A 14,794-nucleotide genomic window follows, 5' to 3' on the forward strand; every position below is an offset into this window, starting at 1 on the left:
AAATCTCCGTCTGCAGCAGCAACGTCGTCGGCACTACTCCAACCGCGACGCTGCTGCCATCGCTGTCGCCACCTACGGGGCTCTGCCACCGCAGCTACCTGAAATCAAACGGTGAGCTGCACATTGTGGGTGCCATGGTGAGCACATTCCACGAGACACAGAGCTTCACCTATAGCAGCGTGATCTACAAGTGCAACCTCCACGACCGTACGTCGGAGTGGTCCAGGGTGAGGGACATCGGTGATCAGACACTATTCGTGTCTAAACATTTCAATGAAATATTCAGTGGAACAAGTGTATCTAAGTACAAGGAGAACAAAATCTACATGTCTGAGCTATTGTATGGAGATCCATACGACTTGGATCATCGACTGGAGATCGTTGATATTGCTACCGGCGCGTCCGAAGTGAAGCCCGTCCAGAAAAAGATGCAGGGTTCCGAGGCTCTAGGTTGGATTCGACCCAATCTCTGGAAGCTCTAGAGTTTGTGAGCCTACGACGCCGCGCACTTCGTGACTGTGTTAAATTCATAAACTTTGCTTTTTGGATTAAATGTCACTTTAACGTTGGTATTTAATTTAATAGTATTGTTATTTTATCGTGCGATCCGTGTGTTTTTAGTATAAATTATTAGTTATCCCGTAGCAACACATGGTCACGCTACCTAGTTGAGATTAAAAGAACTAATTTTCAAACAAGCCACTACCATGCTCTGTTGGTCAAGACTCCATATCATAGTTTTGGAGAGAACCTTGGGCCTAAAAGGGTGAGAGGGTCATGACATGAACATACAAAAGGGTTTATATGTTTTTTTTCTAGTTGTGCTAGCAGTTGACATCACATAAACATACAAAAGGGTTTATATGTATTTCTAATGTGTTAGTAGTTGAAACTACACCAAACTGACTGACAACGAGACACTAAGATGGCTACCAAGGCTTTGTCATCCACTCCAAATTGTAAGATGTTTTGTCTTTTCTACATCCAATACTTTTACTATGTATCTACATTGTGTATATCTAAATCTTATAATTTGAAATGGGGATACTTTCTAGGTAGCTACACGGAAAAAGTCTACTTAACTCCCCATCTTTCATACTTGGTCTACTTCACCCCTAACTATGAAACCGTCTGTTTTACCCCTTGAACTTTCTAAAACCGTCTATTTTACCCCCTGGGCGGTTTTCAGCGGCGGTTTGCTACAGTAACAGCGGGTCTGCTACAGCAACGGTGTGTTGCTACAGTGCCGGTGGTTTTGAATTTTCTTTTTTTTTTATTTTCGGTGAATTTTTGAAAAATCATAGTAAATCATAGAAAAATCATAAAATAAAAAATCTAATTTTATTGGACTCCACATGAGTAGATCTACACAGTAAATATATAATATGGTATGCTTTAGTACAAATTTTTTTTATAGCTTTAGATTAATTGGAAAATCAATTTTGTCTGTAATTAATTAGAATTTATCTATAACTAAGTTATACATAGTCCACATGAGTACGAAATTTTTACTATAGTTCAAGCATACAATAATTAGCGTACCATAAAAATTTCACTACAATTGGACCATACAAGCTGTAGCTATGAATTATTCGAATTAATTACAGATAAAATTAGATTTTCCAATTAATCTAAGGCTACAGTAAAAATTTTGTACTAAAGCATACCGTATTATATATTCACTATGTAGATCTACTCATGTGGAGTCCAACAAAATTAGATTTTTTATTTTATGATTTTTCTATGATTTACTGTGATTTTTCAAAGATTCACCGAAAATAAAAAAAGAAATTCAAACCCACCATCACTGTAGCAAACCAGATGTTACTGTAGCAAAACCGCTGTCAAAAACCGTCCGGAGGGGTAAAATAGACGGTTTTGGAAAATTCAGGGGGTAAAACAGATGATTTTATAGTTAAGGGGTGAAGTAGACCATATATGAAAGGTGGGGGTTAAATAGACTTTTTCCGTAGCTACACTATTAACTGTTGATGCGACAATGGTTGGTAGTTACGAAATTGCAGCAGCAGAGCTCTGCCCAATAGACTAAACTGGGCCACAGCCCCTAGCTTCTCAAAATTCTTAATCACCATATCGTGTACCATACCATGGCTAATATCATTTGTGCATCGTTAGTGGTCCCTCCAATTTACCCTTGGGCCTTTAAAAGAGATTTCGCTCAACCTCCGCCACTGCCAATACTCTAAAAGTTTTTACTTTCTAAATGATGCTAGCAAATACTCCATCCATGCGAATTAATCATAAATTAGTTGGTTATAACTTTCTTGTGCTGGAACCTGTCCACCCGGGTTTAAGTCCTCGACTTGGCACGGGTGCTCGTATTTTTCTGGATTTATTTTAAGATTTAACAGCGCTATGCATTCAGTGGTAGGCGACGTCCCCTCGACAGCAAGACGCTTGTGGTGACTTCGTGAATTTCAAGATCTACCGGTTTAGTCCTTCGGAGGTGCTCATAGGGGTAGGGTTTATGTACGTGTGTTCATAAGGGTGAGTGTGCGTGCGTGTTGTGGACGTCTACGTTGTACTGTGTGATTTAAAAAAAAGAGAAAAAATACTCCCTCCATAAAACATATAAAATCTCCTTTTCTGAGAAGTCAAACAATCTCAGGTTTGACTAAGGCCCCGTTTAGTTCCAAAAATTTTTGGCTTTTGGCTACTGTAGCACTTTCGTTTTTATTTGGCAAAAATTATCCAATTATGGACTAATTAGGCTTAAAAGATTCGTCTCACGATTTCTCGGCTAACTGTGCAATTAGTTTTTTTTTCGTCTACATTTAGTACTCCATGCCTGTGTCAGCCTAGAAACTCTTCCATTCATTTGAACATATAAGGGGGGAAAATTGGAATATGATGGCAAAAAAGAGGAAATTATAAGATTTGATATAGTCTAAATAATTTGTGTGACCTTTAAATTGCCTTGAGGTTCTGATTGTCACTGTGTTTATTTAGGAATATGGAGCTCAAGTCATATCGACCATACCAACCGTACCTTATATTTTTGAATATGGTGATGGAAGGTGTGCACTCACAATTGTATTTGCTAGCTCGGTTTTCTGGTAGGATACTAAAACTATTAGGTTATTTTATCAGCAAGGTGCAAGTTAAGAACCCTGCTGCTTTGGCTTCGAATCCTGGAAAGCGTGTAGCAGCCTGTTGGGAGCCCACAGTTATTGCAACAATCATTATCCCTAGTGAGTAAGACCTGCTTCCTTTCTCACCTGTTTTCTACATTTTTATTTCAATATTTGAGCATTACAAGTAGAAAATTGTTATCATGCTCAATCACCTTTTCAGGTATGTTGGGCCTGTCATTATGCTTTGTTCAGAAAGAAGGGGCGAACAGCTAGAATATACATTTATCGATGCGTAAACCTTTTTTGCTTCCAAATCTCTCAGTTTTGCTTAAGTGCTCGTCTATTCTTTTTGCTTTTTATTCATATGGCTATTTTTTATGCAGCCAAAGGGCACTGTTGAAGTACCGGTTACCATTGAAGGAGATAATTGTGGACTTCTACAATGAGTTGAAGGGCATTACATCTGGCTATGCTACTTTTGACTATGAAGATTCTGAGTAAGTCCTGTTGTGAATGAATAACAAGGCATGGTCTGGCTACACCTTTTTTTTTTATTTCTGGAATTTATAGATGAGAAAAATATCATGTTTTTTTATTTCACTTCCTCGTATGCTTTCATCATCATCATTATTTTTTATTTGCCGTCCTTTATATTCTGAAGGTGTTAGTACACCTTTCTGAATTGAGTTTCCTTTTTTGAATCTAGCCTATGACTAGTGATTACATACACAGAGAGCACTTGTCTTGTGTATACTAGGTTTTGGAAACATTCTTTTGATCAGATCTGGGATTTTTTGACTTATATTAAGTAATGCATCCATCATCATTTTTGTGAAAATTACTCTTTAAGTGGCTTACAAAAATCTGTTCCAAAGTATAATAGATGATACGAGAAGAAAAATATACCAGAAATTTATGTAGTTTATCATTAATTTATTCCCCTTTTCTCTTTGACAGATACCAACAATCTGATCTAGTTAAGTTGGACATCCTTCTTAATGGTCAACCTGTTGATGCTATGACAACTATAGTGCATAACCAGAAGGCTCAGCGGGTTGGAAAAGAATTACTGGAGAAGCTCAAGAAATTTATAGAAAGGTATTCATCACATCAACCTGCTTTTCTTGAACATGTGTACTGTGCTTGAGATATGAGCATCTGTTTGAATACATTACTTTTGGGTCAATATTAATTACACTACAAAAGTGCAATTAGCTGCAAAGGGAATGGACTTGCAAATGAGAATAAATATTAGAGCAGTTTCTTTGGTGAATTTTGCAGAATTTTGCTATGGTCTCATGTTGAATTGCGACATGATTTATATTTGTGCCGCCTAGCATAATTTATTTCATTCTTTTCATGCAGGCAAATGTTTGAGATCACCATACAAGCAGCAATTGGTTCAAAGGTTATTGCAAGGGAAACGTAAGATCTTTGAAGCTGCTATCCATTCATCCAGAACATTCAAGACAGTAGTCTTGAGCATTTTCTGTAATAAACTAGCAAAATTTCTACAACAGGTGGAAAGGGTTTAAAAAACTTTCCAACTAAACCATTCTGTTGGCCTAAAAGATGTACCTGTTCAGTTAATATAAAATTACTACCAATCATCCTTGGGAAATCACGCGTTTGAGAAAAAGAAAGCCTTGGGAAATCACCTCCAGTCTTGCCCTATCTGGTTGAAGCATATCTGAAAGGTTTAGGTTTCAACCTGTAGGAAGCTGTCCTAGTTTTAGTGGCATTGTTCTTAGGCACAGTATGAATAACTAAATACATCATTCATTATCAGGTTAACTTACTGTATCTGAAAAGCCATGTAGATGGGAGGTAAAAGAGTTGAATAATATGTTGCTGTCACACAGGTTTTGCTTATCTGCTCTCTTTAACCATTTTCAGCCTGTCAGCAATGAGGAAGAATGTTCTGGCAAAGTGCTATGGTGGTGATATTACTCGGAAGAAGAAGTTGTTAGAGAAGCAAAAGGAAGGCAAAAAGCGCATGAAACGTGTGGGATCTGTCGACATTCCTCAGGAAGCATTCCATGAGCTACTGAAGGTCTCCAATTCAAAATAGATGGGATCCACTGCAATTGTAGTTTTTGTAGCTGTCCTAATTTTGAAAGTAGCTGTGTGGTGATGACTAGCAACCTCTTCTAGTCTTCTGACAGGTGAGTTGTTATTTATCTGTTGTGCATATCATTATGTTATAAACCGTCAGTAGTTTCTAGAGTTGAATCTCATGAGTTATCTCCTGTCACAGGTCCTAACACAATTATTCCATTGAGTACATAATGGTGCCTGCGCCTGTTAAAAAGTTTACCAGGGACCGAAAAGGCCGAAGCACTGCAGCCTTGTCCTGCTGGCCTATGAGCTGAGTGCTGAGCCTTGTGCTGGAAGTTGTTCCTCCTGTGGACTGTGGTGATATGCACAAGGATTCTCAGTCAGCTGGTGCCGACGAATTTCCCATAGCAACCCAGTAGAGCCGCCATTTTGTATTTGTTGATTGATTGATGGAGGAGAAGCATCCTTGAGCACCTTGCTGAACCCAGTTCTGCTGCTGACTTGATAATCTGCCGTGTCACGTTACACTCCATTTTGTCTTAGATAATGGTTTTGAGCAAACACAATAGATCATACACATCAATTGGTCACTGAAACAATGTGGTACATGTAATAAAATAAAAGGAGTTGAATTGAATAAAGATATCTCATGGTTTTGGAGTTTCGGGCGATCGTGCTCGTGCCTGCCTTGGTTGTCCTTTTCATCCTGAAATGAACCCCTTGTAGGCTGGTTGCCCTTTCCATCCTGAAATGAACGCTCCTTGTGGCTGAGAGCATCGTTTAGCTCCAAACACACAAGTTAAGAAAAACAAAATAAAAAATTTGCACCAGCCGGGAATCGAACCCGGGTCTGTACCGTGGCAGGGTACTATTCTACCACTAGACCACTGGTGCTGTTTTGCTAGCGATTGGCGTGACGATTTTGAAATCTGAATCTTCGTCGGAAGCGGATCCTGCTTCCCCTTGGGCTCTCGGCCACCAGTTAGTTACTGGCCGTGTCCGGGTCGCCGCTCAACTGCTGCGCTTGGCCCGAACGGACTAGTCAAACGCAGGCGTCCAGCGGCCTCGCTCAGTCGCTCCCCAGCCGGCCAGCCCCCACCTCTCCTGTTCCCGTGGGCGGCGTCCTCCCGCGCCCATGGCGATCTCGCACCTCCAGCCCGTCGTCATCCTCCTCGTGCTCAGCGCCTTCGCGTCGCTTCCCACGCAGGCCGCCGCGAGAGGCGGCCACGATCCGTTAGGTCTCTCCCTGCTCTTCCCCTCTGTGATGTCGGGGTTGGATATGCATTGCAATGGGGGCGATGATGCCGGTTGGAACTTATAACCGTTCCCCATCGTGTGAAGCGGTGGGTTCCGTGTCCCACTTAGGAGCTTCGGGCACTACGGATCCGGCAGCTCGTTTCGTTTTGGTGGGGGTTTATAGGAATTTTTTTTGATGGATTTCTAGTGCCTCGGATTCAATACAAGTCATTTTGGTAGTACCATCGCTGATTGGGGATGAACGGAGTCGGTGCACGCACAGTGATGCCGGGGATGAGCTAGAATTATAAAAATTCCATGCTCTTCAATACGTGATGTGTGTGTTGACTGTTGAAAAATGAAGACTACGGCCTATTATGTATTTAGCTTATTATTAAAACAATGGTATACATTTTTGTAATGGCTTGATTAATCAACAAGCTGGAGTTTTGTAGTAGCTTGTTTTGTCCACGCTCCATCCAAAACAGATTCATACCCATGCCCTTCTCTGATCTGATCAAGTTATTCTTATCTTGAGTTCTTGACTAACCTCAGCGTCTATCTGTTTGATTAGACATATTCCACAATAAACTGATGTATGTTTCTACCTATACATACCTATTTTCACTATGCAGTTACTGACGAATCTATTATTTTGTTTGTCCACCGTGTGCAGATGATGGGGCTCATGAGCCATTTTCACGTAAACTTCTTGAAGATAAGCCGCCTCAGATCACGTATGTTTAGAATTAGATCTTTTAAGTTTTTTATATATAAAAAGAAAAAATGTGTGTCTCAGTCTCATGATGTTATTGGTTGACTCTGCTGTGTATGGTTTTGAAATGCATTTAGAGAAGAGATGGTCCGTGGATACATGAGCAATGCAGAGCTTGAGGCTGCTGTACATGCCTTTGGAAGTCGTTGTTCTAATATCTCCAGGGTGTACAGGTACATGATGTATAATGTTTTACTTCTTTGTGATCATTACATTTGGAGCTTCTAAACAAACTTTTAAGACCATCAGTTTTTAAAGACATCTAAATGCCTGCATCATTGGTGGGTAGTCATATATGGTATATTGTAGAATTCAAAATCATTATCAATCATGAGAGAATCAACGATGCATATGCAGTTATCTTGATAGGTAAAAGCAAAAGGCTAAAATAAAAAAATGTCGCTTTCAAAAGAAAATCAATCATGAAATGCCAACTTAGAAACATAATTATATCCATAGGATACATGTATAGTTCTGTTTTACTTCAGATTGTTGAATTGTTCCATGTTCATTGTCCATGATTAGCCCTTTTTAAGCATTTCATAAATAACAGAATAATGTGGTTTCAATCTCTTTATTCTGTTCGTTTGTTATGCAACTTCGATATTTTCCTTGATTATCACAGTTTTTAAGTGTATTACTTATTTCTTCCTTTATTTCCTGCCCTCCAGTATTCTCATATGTTCACACTTCACTTACCTTTTGTTTCTTCTCTCTTTGAGGGATAACACAAACCTGTTATCAGCATTGGAAAGAGTGTGAATCATTTTCAATTGGTATGTAACTTAAATGGATGTACATTTTTGTATGTTTCTCTTAGTGTCAAGTTTACATACTGGGGAACACTTCCGATTTTTCTTGTAGTGGGTGATTGAAATATCGGACAAGCCCAGGCAAAGAGAAGCTGAACCAGCATTCAAGGTTTGTGGTACCATTTTATTTAACGCTATTGAGTGGGGCTTTCCTTTTACGTAATTTGGAGAATGGAAATAAACTCCTGGTTGGAGATTTCCTGTGATGATCATCTCATTACATCAATTTCTTGAATTCGACTTCCATGATGCCATACCCTTTCTTTCTTTTTTCACTCTTGTTAATTCATTGGGGACTAACTCTTTTCCCCACATCTCGAGAACAGAAATGTTACCTATGTAGGCTCACACTTAACACATTTTTCTGAGTGGCAAACATGCAATCAAGTAATGCCATATTGACAATTACTAAGCTGAATTCCTATACTAGATCCATGCTTAAACACATGGTTTTCCTGCAACAAAGTGTATTGACAATTATTCTGCTGACTTGCTCTGTTGCTGGAGCTAATAACCTCTTATGTTCTTATTCAAATGAAACCGATGATGAATTCTCTAGGTTGTTTATCCTAATCTCAGTATTGATTATTGAAGATAGCAAGAATTTATATGTGATTTAATTTGTGCTACACATGCAGTTCATTGGAAATGTTCATGGTGACGAGCCTGTTGGAAGAGAGGTTCTTATGCATCTTGCAAATTGGCTGTGTGATAACTATCTGAAGGATTCACTGGTAAGCAACGTTCCTCTGTTGTTACTTGCTCTTTGGTCACCCTGCAGTTTACCAATAGCGAACCTCTTGCAATTTTTAGCTTTGTGATAACTACTTCCAGTATTTTTTGAGTTGGTGTTCTGATGATATCATAATTTTGGTACAAATACAATAACACATGAAAGTTATTCAAAATATGAAGTATGAGATGAAATTCTAAAGGATGCTGTTTTTACTTAGTTTACAATATATTGTTCAACATTAAGATCCAGTGTTCCATGTAACTATGATGTATAGCAGAACATATTTTCACTAATCTGTGAAAATGGTTAACTGTATATGGAAATGTCAGCAGTTGAACTAATTTCTGTAGGCAACTCTCATTGTCGAGAACATGCACCTTCATATACTTCCGACAATGAACCCTGATGGATTTGCTCTTAGATGGCGTGGTAATGCAAACAATATTGATCTCAACAGGGATTTTCCTGACCAAGTGAGTACTTTATGTTGCACCTCTTCCTTATGGAAGCATCTACTTCCCTTTTTGTACTTCCTTTTTCCTTGTAGCCATTCAATTGACACTAGCCGAAATTGACAGTTCTTCTCCGTTAACAACGATATTGACTACAGACAGCCTGAAACTAGAGCCATTATGAATTGGGTAAAGCAAGAACACTTCACGGCTTCTGCTAGCTTGCATGGGGTAACTATTCTCACCTACTGTGGTTATAATATCACTTGTTGAAATGAGGTCCTATGGTTTTCTCTTATTTGATTTGGTTTTTCAGGGGGCTCTTGTTGCCAACTATCCATGGGATGGAACTAGAGACACAAGGTGTTTTCTTCTTCTACTTAATTACTTACATTCATTTTTTCAAGTATCTCAATTAATAGTGTTCTCTCTAAAACTTTTAAATATGTAGAAAGTCTGACAAGCTTTTCATGAAGTATTGCCCAAAAATTGTGGTAGCTTATGCACAATAGATTGTTGTGTTTGCCTTCTTTTATTTCTTTCACTATCTTCCCATGGTGCTAACGGTTATTTGAAGTTTGGATCGCAAGTAGGTGCCTTAATCTATTCTAATAAGATGTTGCTGCTGTTGGTTGCATTTTCATTCTTTGTATGAAAATGGTCTGTTTTACTATCACTTTGTCCTCTTGACACCTAAACAAAATTTTGACTCATTTTGCTCTGCCAAACTATTTAAACTGGGACAGTTCACCCACTAAGGAAAATATTCTATTTGCTTCTCCCTGTTCAAATCAAAGTTCAAAATAGCGGGATTTAGCGGCCGCTATAGCGCTATTTTTTGTTTTGAGCAAAAACTGTGGGGAAAAATCCCCCCGGCGCTATAGCGCTATTTAGCGGTTCAGGAGGTCCGAGGCTAAGCTATGGCAGTTTTAGCGCTAGATTAATTTTTCCGCTATTAGCGGCTAATAGCGCGCTATCTCCGCTAAATCAAGGTTCATTTAGCGCCGCTATTCTGCGCGGGCTTTCATTTTTGTCGGCCCAAATCACGCGCAGGCCCAAATCCCTGGGACATCATCTACCGATGGGAAGCTGTCGCACGCATAACCCTAGCCATTCGACACCGTTCCTCCCGAGCTCGCGTGAGTGCTGGCGGCGGTGCTGCCGGATGCTGTTGCTGCTGTGACCGGCGAGCGGCGAGGGTGTAATACCGGCGAGGGGAGTAGGAAGTGCGGCGGCGGCGAGCTACGGCACCGGCCGAGGGGAGTCGTAAGTGCGGCGGCGGCGAGCTACGGCACCGGCTGCTGCTGTGGCAGCGACTGCAAAGGGCAGCGGCAAGCGGCGAGCTCGCGGGAGTGCAAGTGGCAGCGCCTGCTGCTGTTGCTGCGACGGCCATGTCCCAGTCCCATCCAGAAGGGCAAGATTCTTCGAACTCTTTTCATTTTTCCTCTGTTCTTTACGTATTGGGCTGCTGGATGTGAATGGTAGTGAGTAGTGAGTGACGTAGTGCTGCATCTCATTCTCATGGTGAATTGAATAACTGATTGGCTTAGGAAAAGGCCTGTGCGCCCTAGGAATAAATTCAGGACCGTGGCATCTCTGATGAAGCCTCGGCCTGCAGCCTCTACTTCTGAATCAGAGGAAAATCAAGATGCTATGATATTTACTGATACTGAAGATGATTAGGTGAGTACAACAAACTATTCAGATGCTGAAATGCATGTGTGATGTACTGATATATATCAGACTATGGCCTATGGCTCCATGCCTTATGTTTGTTTGTCTATCTGTCACTGTTTAGTTGATCTGCAGTGTAATGTCTGTCAACTTTGTATGAACTTTGAACTCATGTGTGTATGTGTCTATGTGATATATGATGTATCATGTATGAAATATGAAGCTGTGATCTAATGTGTTAGTAAGACTTTGAACTATCTGTCCCTAGTTACTTGGTAATTGGTATTTGTAATGTCTTCATCTTCTATGTTTGTTATGTGTAAAATTACCTGATGTTTGACATATTTTTTGCTCAGCCGCTAAATGGCTTAGCCCGCTATAGCCTTTCTTAGCCTTTGGGAGAGGCAACCGCTAAGGGGCTTAGCCCACTATTTAAAACTTTGGTTCAAATACTGATTTACTTTTGTATCATAAGGTATGTTGGCATCTATCAATTTGCAAATTTACACCAGCAACACAATGTGTACATGGCGAAGAAAAATCATTAGGTGGTGATTTTTTTGCCACCACGGTAACACTGAATTTCATTACGACAGCAACAAAATTACAATGTTCAAGTTTCATTAGGTGGGGGCTGTTTGACTTATTTAAAGAGTTTGGGTGAGCAGTCAAAATTTTGCGGCAGGGGGGGTTGGGAGGTGTTCAAGGCAAGGACTGTCAAGTGTCGGGACATATTACCATCAACTTCATGCCTGACCATCTGGAGCAGCTGATTAATAAAGTACTGTGAAGTGAACCATTAATGTAGAGTTTATGAGTGATTCTGTGTTGCCACAAACAACCGGATTTACACACACACACAGGGTATCTCGCCTAATCCTCCATCAAGTCTCCCTCTCTCAAAATATCCAACGATGTGATGATAAGCCTATTTTCTGAATTCTATCTGTGGTTGCTTTCTTTGATTTGCTGATTGTCACCACTGGTTTTTAGGGCCCAATGTGGCTTGGTTTCACATTGTAACATTCTCAACAAAGATTTGACTTCTTACAGCAAACACTACTACGGATGTCCTGATGATAAGACGTTCCGGCACATGGCATCTGTGTATAGTCGGTCCCACTACAACATGTCTTTGAGCAAAGAATTTGAAGGAGGGATAACAAATGGAGCATTGTGGTAAACAAACAATAGCAAGTTCATACTGCATATGAGATTTTCTTTATCTAGGTTGTGTATGTATGGGCTTTGAATCAAACAACATCATTGCTTGTGGTTCAGGTATCCAATATATGGTGGTATGCAGGACTGGAACTATATACATGGAGGCTGCTTTGAGTTAACTCTGGAGATTAGTGACACAAAGTGGCCAAAAGCAGATGAGGTACCTTTGCATCTAGTTAGGTTCCACTTCTACTGTTGCAGACGCAGAGCATTTGATAATTATTTTTCTGTTCTGTTGTTTATCCTATCATTTTGCCACAGCTTCCTGTCATCTGGGAACACAACAGGATGAGTATGCTCAATCTTCTTGCAACCCTAATAAAGGTAATATGTTTCCACAGTAGTCTCTTTATGCGCTGCAAAGGGTGATTTTTGCACTAATTGAAATGAAATGGTGTTGGTTAGTGAATTGAGGCACATGGTTGCTCATGTTTAGACCATGGTCTGGATCATGTACTGGTAACTGGTTCATAGTAATGTTTGTAGCTATCCATTTATTTTCTATAACTAAAAATGCAGGGCAACCAAATTTTTGGAAAGCAGCTGGTTCAGGGTACCCCATTTTGGCTAAGCTGCTCTGAGTTCTGAACAAGCCCAACCAATTTTTCTTAGAGTTTCTCATTGCATTCACTGTCACTGCAATGGCATGAGCACTAGGAAGCTTATCCTGCTTTCCTTTTTCAACAAATCTTTCACTGTTCGTGATGGATAGCTGTTCTTCTAATTGGGTCATTGGGATGATGTTTTTGCCACTACTGTCTCTAGTTCTGACCAGTATGTTTTTTGGGTTCTATACCCCAAAGAGCTTCTCACCATGTCTGTTTAGCCAGGATTTTGTGGGATGGGTTTCTTCTTATTTGGTAAGAACAGAGTTTATCAAGTAATATTGCAGTTATTCCAATTGCATTACAAGATATCCTTATCATTGTCTTTAAACGAAAAAAAGGGAATTCTATTTGGACTGGAGGAATTCTGTTGAGTGTGCCCCCTGGTGCCACCATCCATTCTTAGTCCCACAGATTTACTTTATGCCCTGTATTAATTGGAGAAACCTTGTGGTTCCTCTATCTGCTTCTGGGAGTTTACCCTTTTTTGTTCTATCTGCAAGAGTTACCAGAGTGTATCTGGCTGTTCCATCATATTGACTCTAGTTTTAGTCAGGAGTTCATGGAAGGATATTTGCAGCAGATACTGGCAGGCCTATACCTGGCTCAGTGATGATAAAGGGCATTGATTCCAAGGTTAGTTCATTTTGGCTGCACTAATTATGTCATGTTAGAATGGATGAACTTGAGAAATGAATATAGATTGTTGATATGGGTTTTCAGACTTACATAACTTTTTTTGGCTATAGGTAAGCGCGAGCAGTACTTTCGGAGATTACCATCGAATTGTTGTGCCTGGTGAGACATATGAAGGTAAATTATTATCATTAGTTTATCATCCCATATGCAACACAGCATTTATGTAAATTCTTTTCATTAGTTTATCATCCCATATGCAACACAGAGTGAAGGTAAATCCTTTTTTTTTGGTAGTAAGACAAAGTTGACCACCCATTAGATAGACAGATGAAATCAATAGCCTGAAATGCATACCATTACTGTCCCTCTATAAAATCAGTGACATTTCTGCCCGTCATTCGTGGCAGTCGTGGCATCAATGGAAGGCTTCCAGCAAAAATCTACACGCATCATGCTGGAGCAGGAAGCTGTCAACCTGGATTTCATTTTGGACCCGGATGGAACTGATGGGCAGATGAAGCTGCCCCCTAATGACGGGGGCTGCCACTGTGACAATGCCAAGCTGTTCCATGTTCAAGAAGCTCACCTCTGGTTGTATCTTCTTATCGTATCCGTTCTCCTGACCCTCTATTTGGTCTTCAAGAGAAAAACGGCGTCAAGGTTGGCATCAAGGTTGCTGACATATAGATACTCATCACTCAGACGGCCTGTTGCTGTATAAGAGGAATTTTGTTCCCTAGGACAGTTTTGTAACTCGCATAGGCTCTTACTAAAACGGCCCAGTTGTTGTATAAGTTGAAGGATGAGCAATGTACCATGGAAATGGAAGTTTTGCATCGATGGAAACTATCACAATCTCAAGGTATATTGTGTGGTGCAGATGAGGGAGGATGTTGTATAGTTTTTCTTTTGGGGGTGGGGGCGGGGAGGGGGCGTTGTTATGTGACGATGCTCTACCTTCCAGCAGCCTGTTCGTTTTGTCGTAAATAATCGTGGATTATTTACTGCTGGCTGATTTGGTGTGAGAGAAATACTGTTTCAGCTTATAATCCACGATCGTATACGAGGAAGCTGCTATTTCATTGGCCATTGTTGATATTCAGCGAAAGTACAGCTAGCACTCTTCCCTTTCTGTTGACAACAAAATGCGGTATCATGAGCAACAAGAAGTACACGTCAGTTCCCACTTTGCAAAGCATCTATAGGAGTTACTAAGTCAAACATGCTTATGCGTAACATGATGGCAACTACAGAAGCTATATGTGATTGGGTTGGTGTAAGCAGTCTCTGCCTTTACATTATTGTACCACATAGTACTGACTTTATTGGGCTGCTAACATGAAAAAAACCATGCTGGTCTCCGATTTGGTCCTCGAGGATCTGCATAACATCGCGTTCGGTCCTTAGTAGGATCTGCAAAGCTTGTAGCATACCATGGATGGAGCCACATTCATTCTTTAATCCAAGAAAATGCAGCCTCTAACAAAT

General features: G+C 40.3%; 2 protein-coding genes, 1 long non-coding RNA gene and 1 other non-coding gene across 4 annotated transcripts; 3 read left to right on the plus strand and 1 right to left on the minus strand.

Moving 5' to 3' along the window:
* Positions 1-2,970: 2,970 nt before the first annotated feature.
* LOC136522496 (uncharacterized) lies at positions 2,971-3,553 on the plus strand. The gene is made up of 4 exons (XR_010775914.1): positions 2,971-3,038; positions 3,112-3,216; positions 3,316-3,387; positions 3,479-3,553. It is a non-coding gene; the product is annotated as an uncharacterized lncRNA (long non-coding RNA).
* A 353-nt stretch (positions 3,554-3,906) lies between these two features.
* On the plus strand, positions 3,907-5,786 carry LOC136523410 (translation factor GUF1 homolog, mitochondrial-like). Its single transcript, XM_066517099.1, has 5 exons — positions 3,907-3,926; positions 4,053-4,193; positions 4,461-4,520; positions 4,992-5,260; positions 5,353-5,786. The coding sequence occupies exons 1-4, from the start codon at positions 3,907-3,909 to the stop codon at positions 5,164-5,166; spliced, it is 396 nt and encodes a 131-aa protein (XP_066373196.1). The 3' UTR covers positions 5,167-5,260; positions 5,353-5,786.
* A 190-nt stretch (positions 5,787-5,976) lies between these two features.
* On the minus strand, positions 5,977-6,047 carry TRNAG-GCC (transfer RNA glycine (anticodon GCC)). The gene has a single exon. It is a non-coding gene; the product is annotated as a tRNA-Gly (tRNA).
* Positions 6,048-6,169: 122 nt separating this feature from the next.
* LOC136521192 (carboxypeptidase SOL1-like) lies at positions 6,170-14,190 on the plus strand. The gene is made up of 15 exons (XM_066514897.1): positions 6,170-6,391; positions 7,066-7,126; positions 7,242-7,337; positions 7,910-7,940; positions 8,029-8,085; positions 8,615-8,710; positions 9,063-9,185; positions 9,291-9,395; positions 9,481-9,527; positions 11,892-12,017; positions 12,120-12,222; positions 12,324-12,386; positions 13,220-13,303; positions 13,417-13,480; positions 13,714-14,190. The coding sequence occupies exons 1-15, from the start codon at positions 6,289-6,291 to the stop codon at positions 14,025-14,027; spliced, it is 1,473 nt and encodes a 490-aa protein (XP_066370994.1). The 5' UTR covers positions 6,170-6,288; the 3' UTR covers positions 14,028-14,190.
* The last annotated feature ends 604 nt before the right edge of the window (positions 14,191-14,794 follow it).

This window comes from Miscanthus floridulus, chromosome 18 (genome assembly GCF_019320115.1).
Source record: "Miscanthus floridulus cultivar M001 chromosome 18, ASM1932011v1, whole genome shotgun sequence".
In the NCBI taxonomy this organism is placed as follows: domain Eukaryota; kingdom Viridiplantae; phylum Streptophyta; class Magnoliopsida; order Poales; family Poaceae; genus Miscanthus; species Miscanthus floridulus.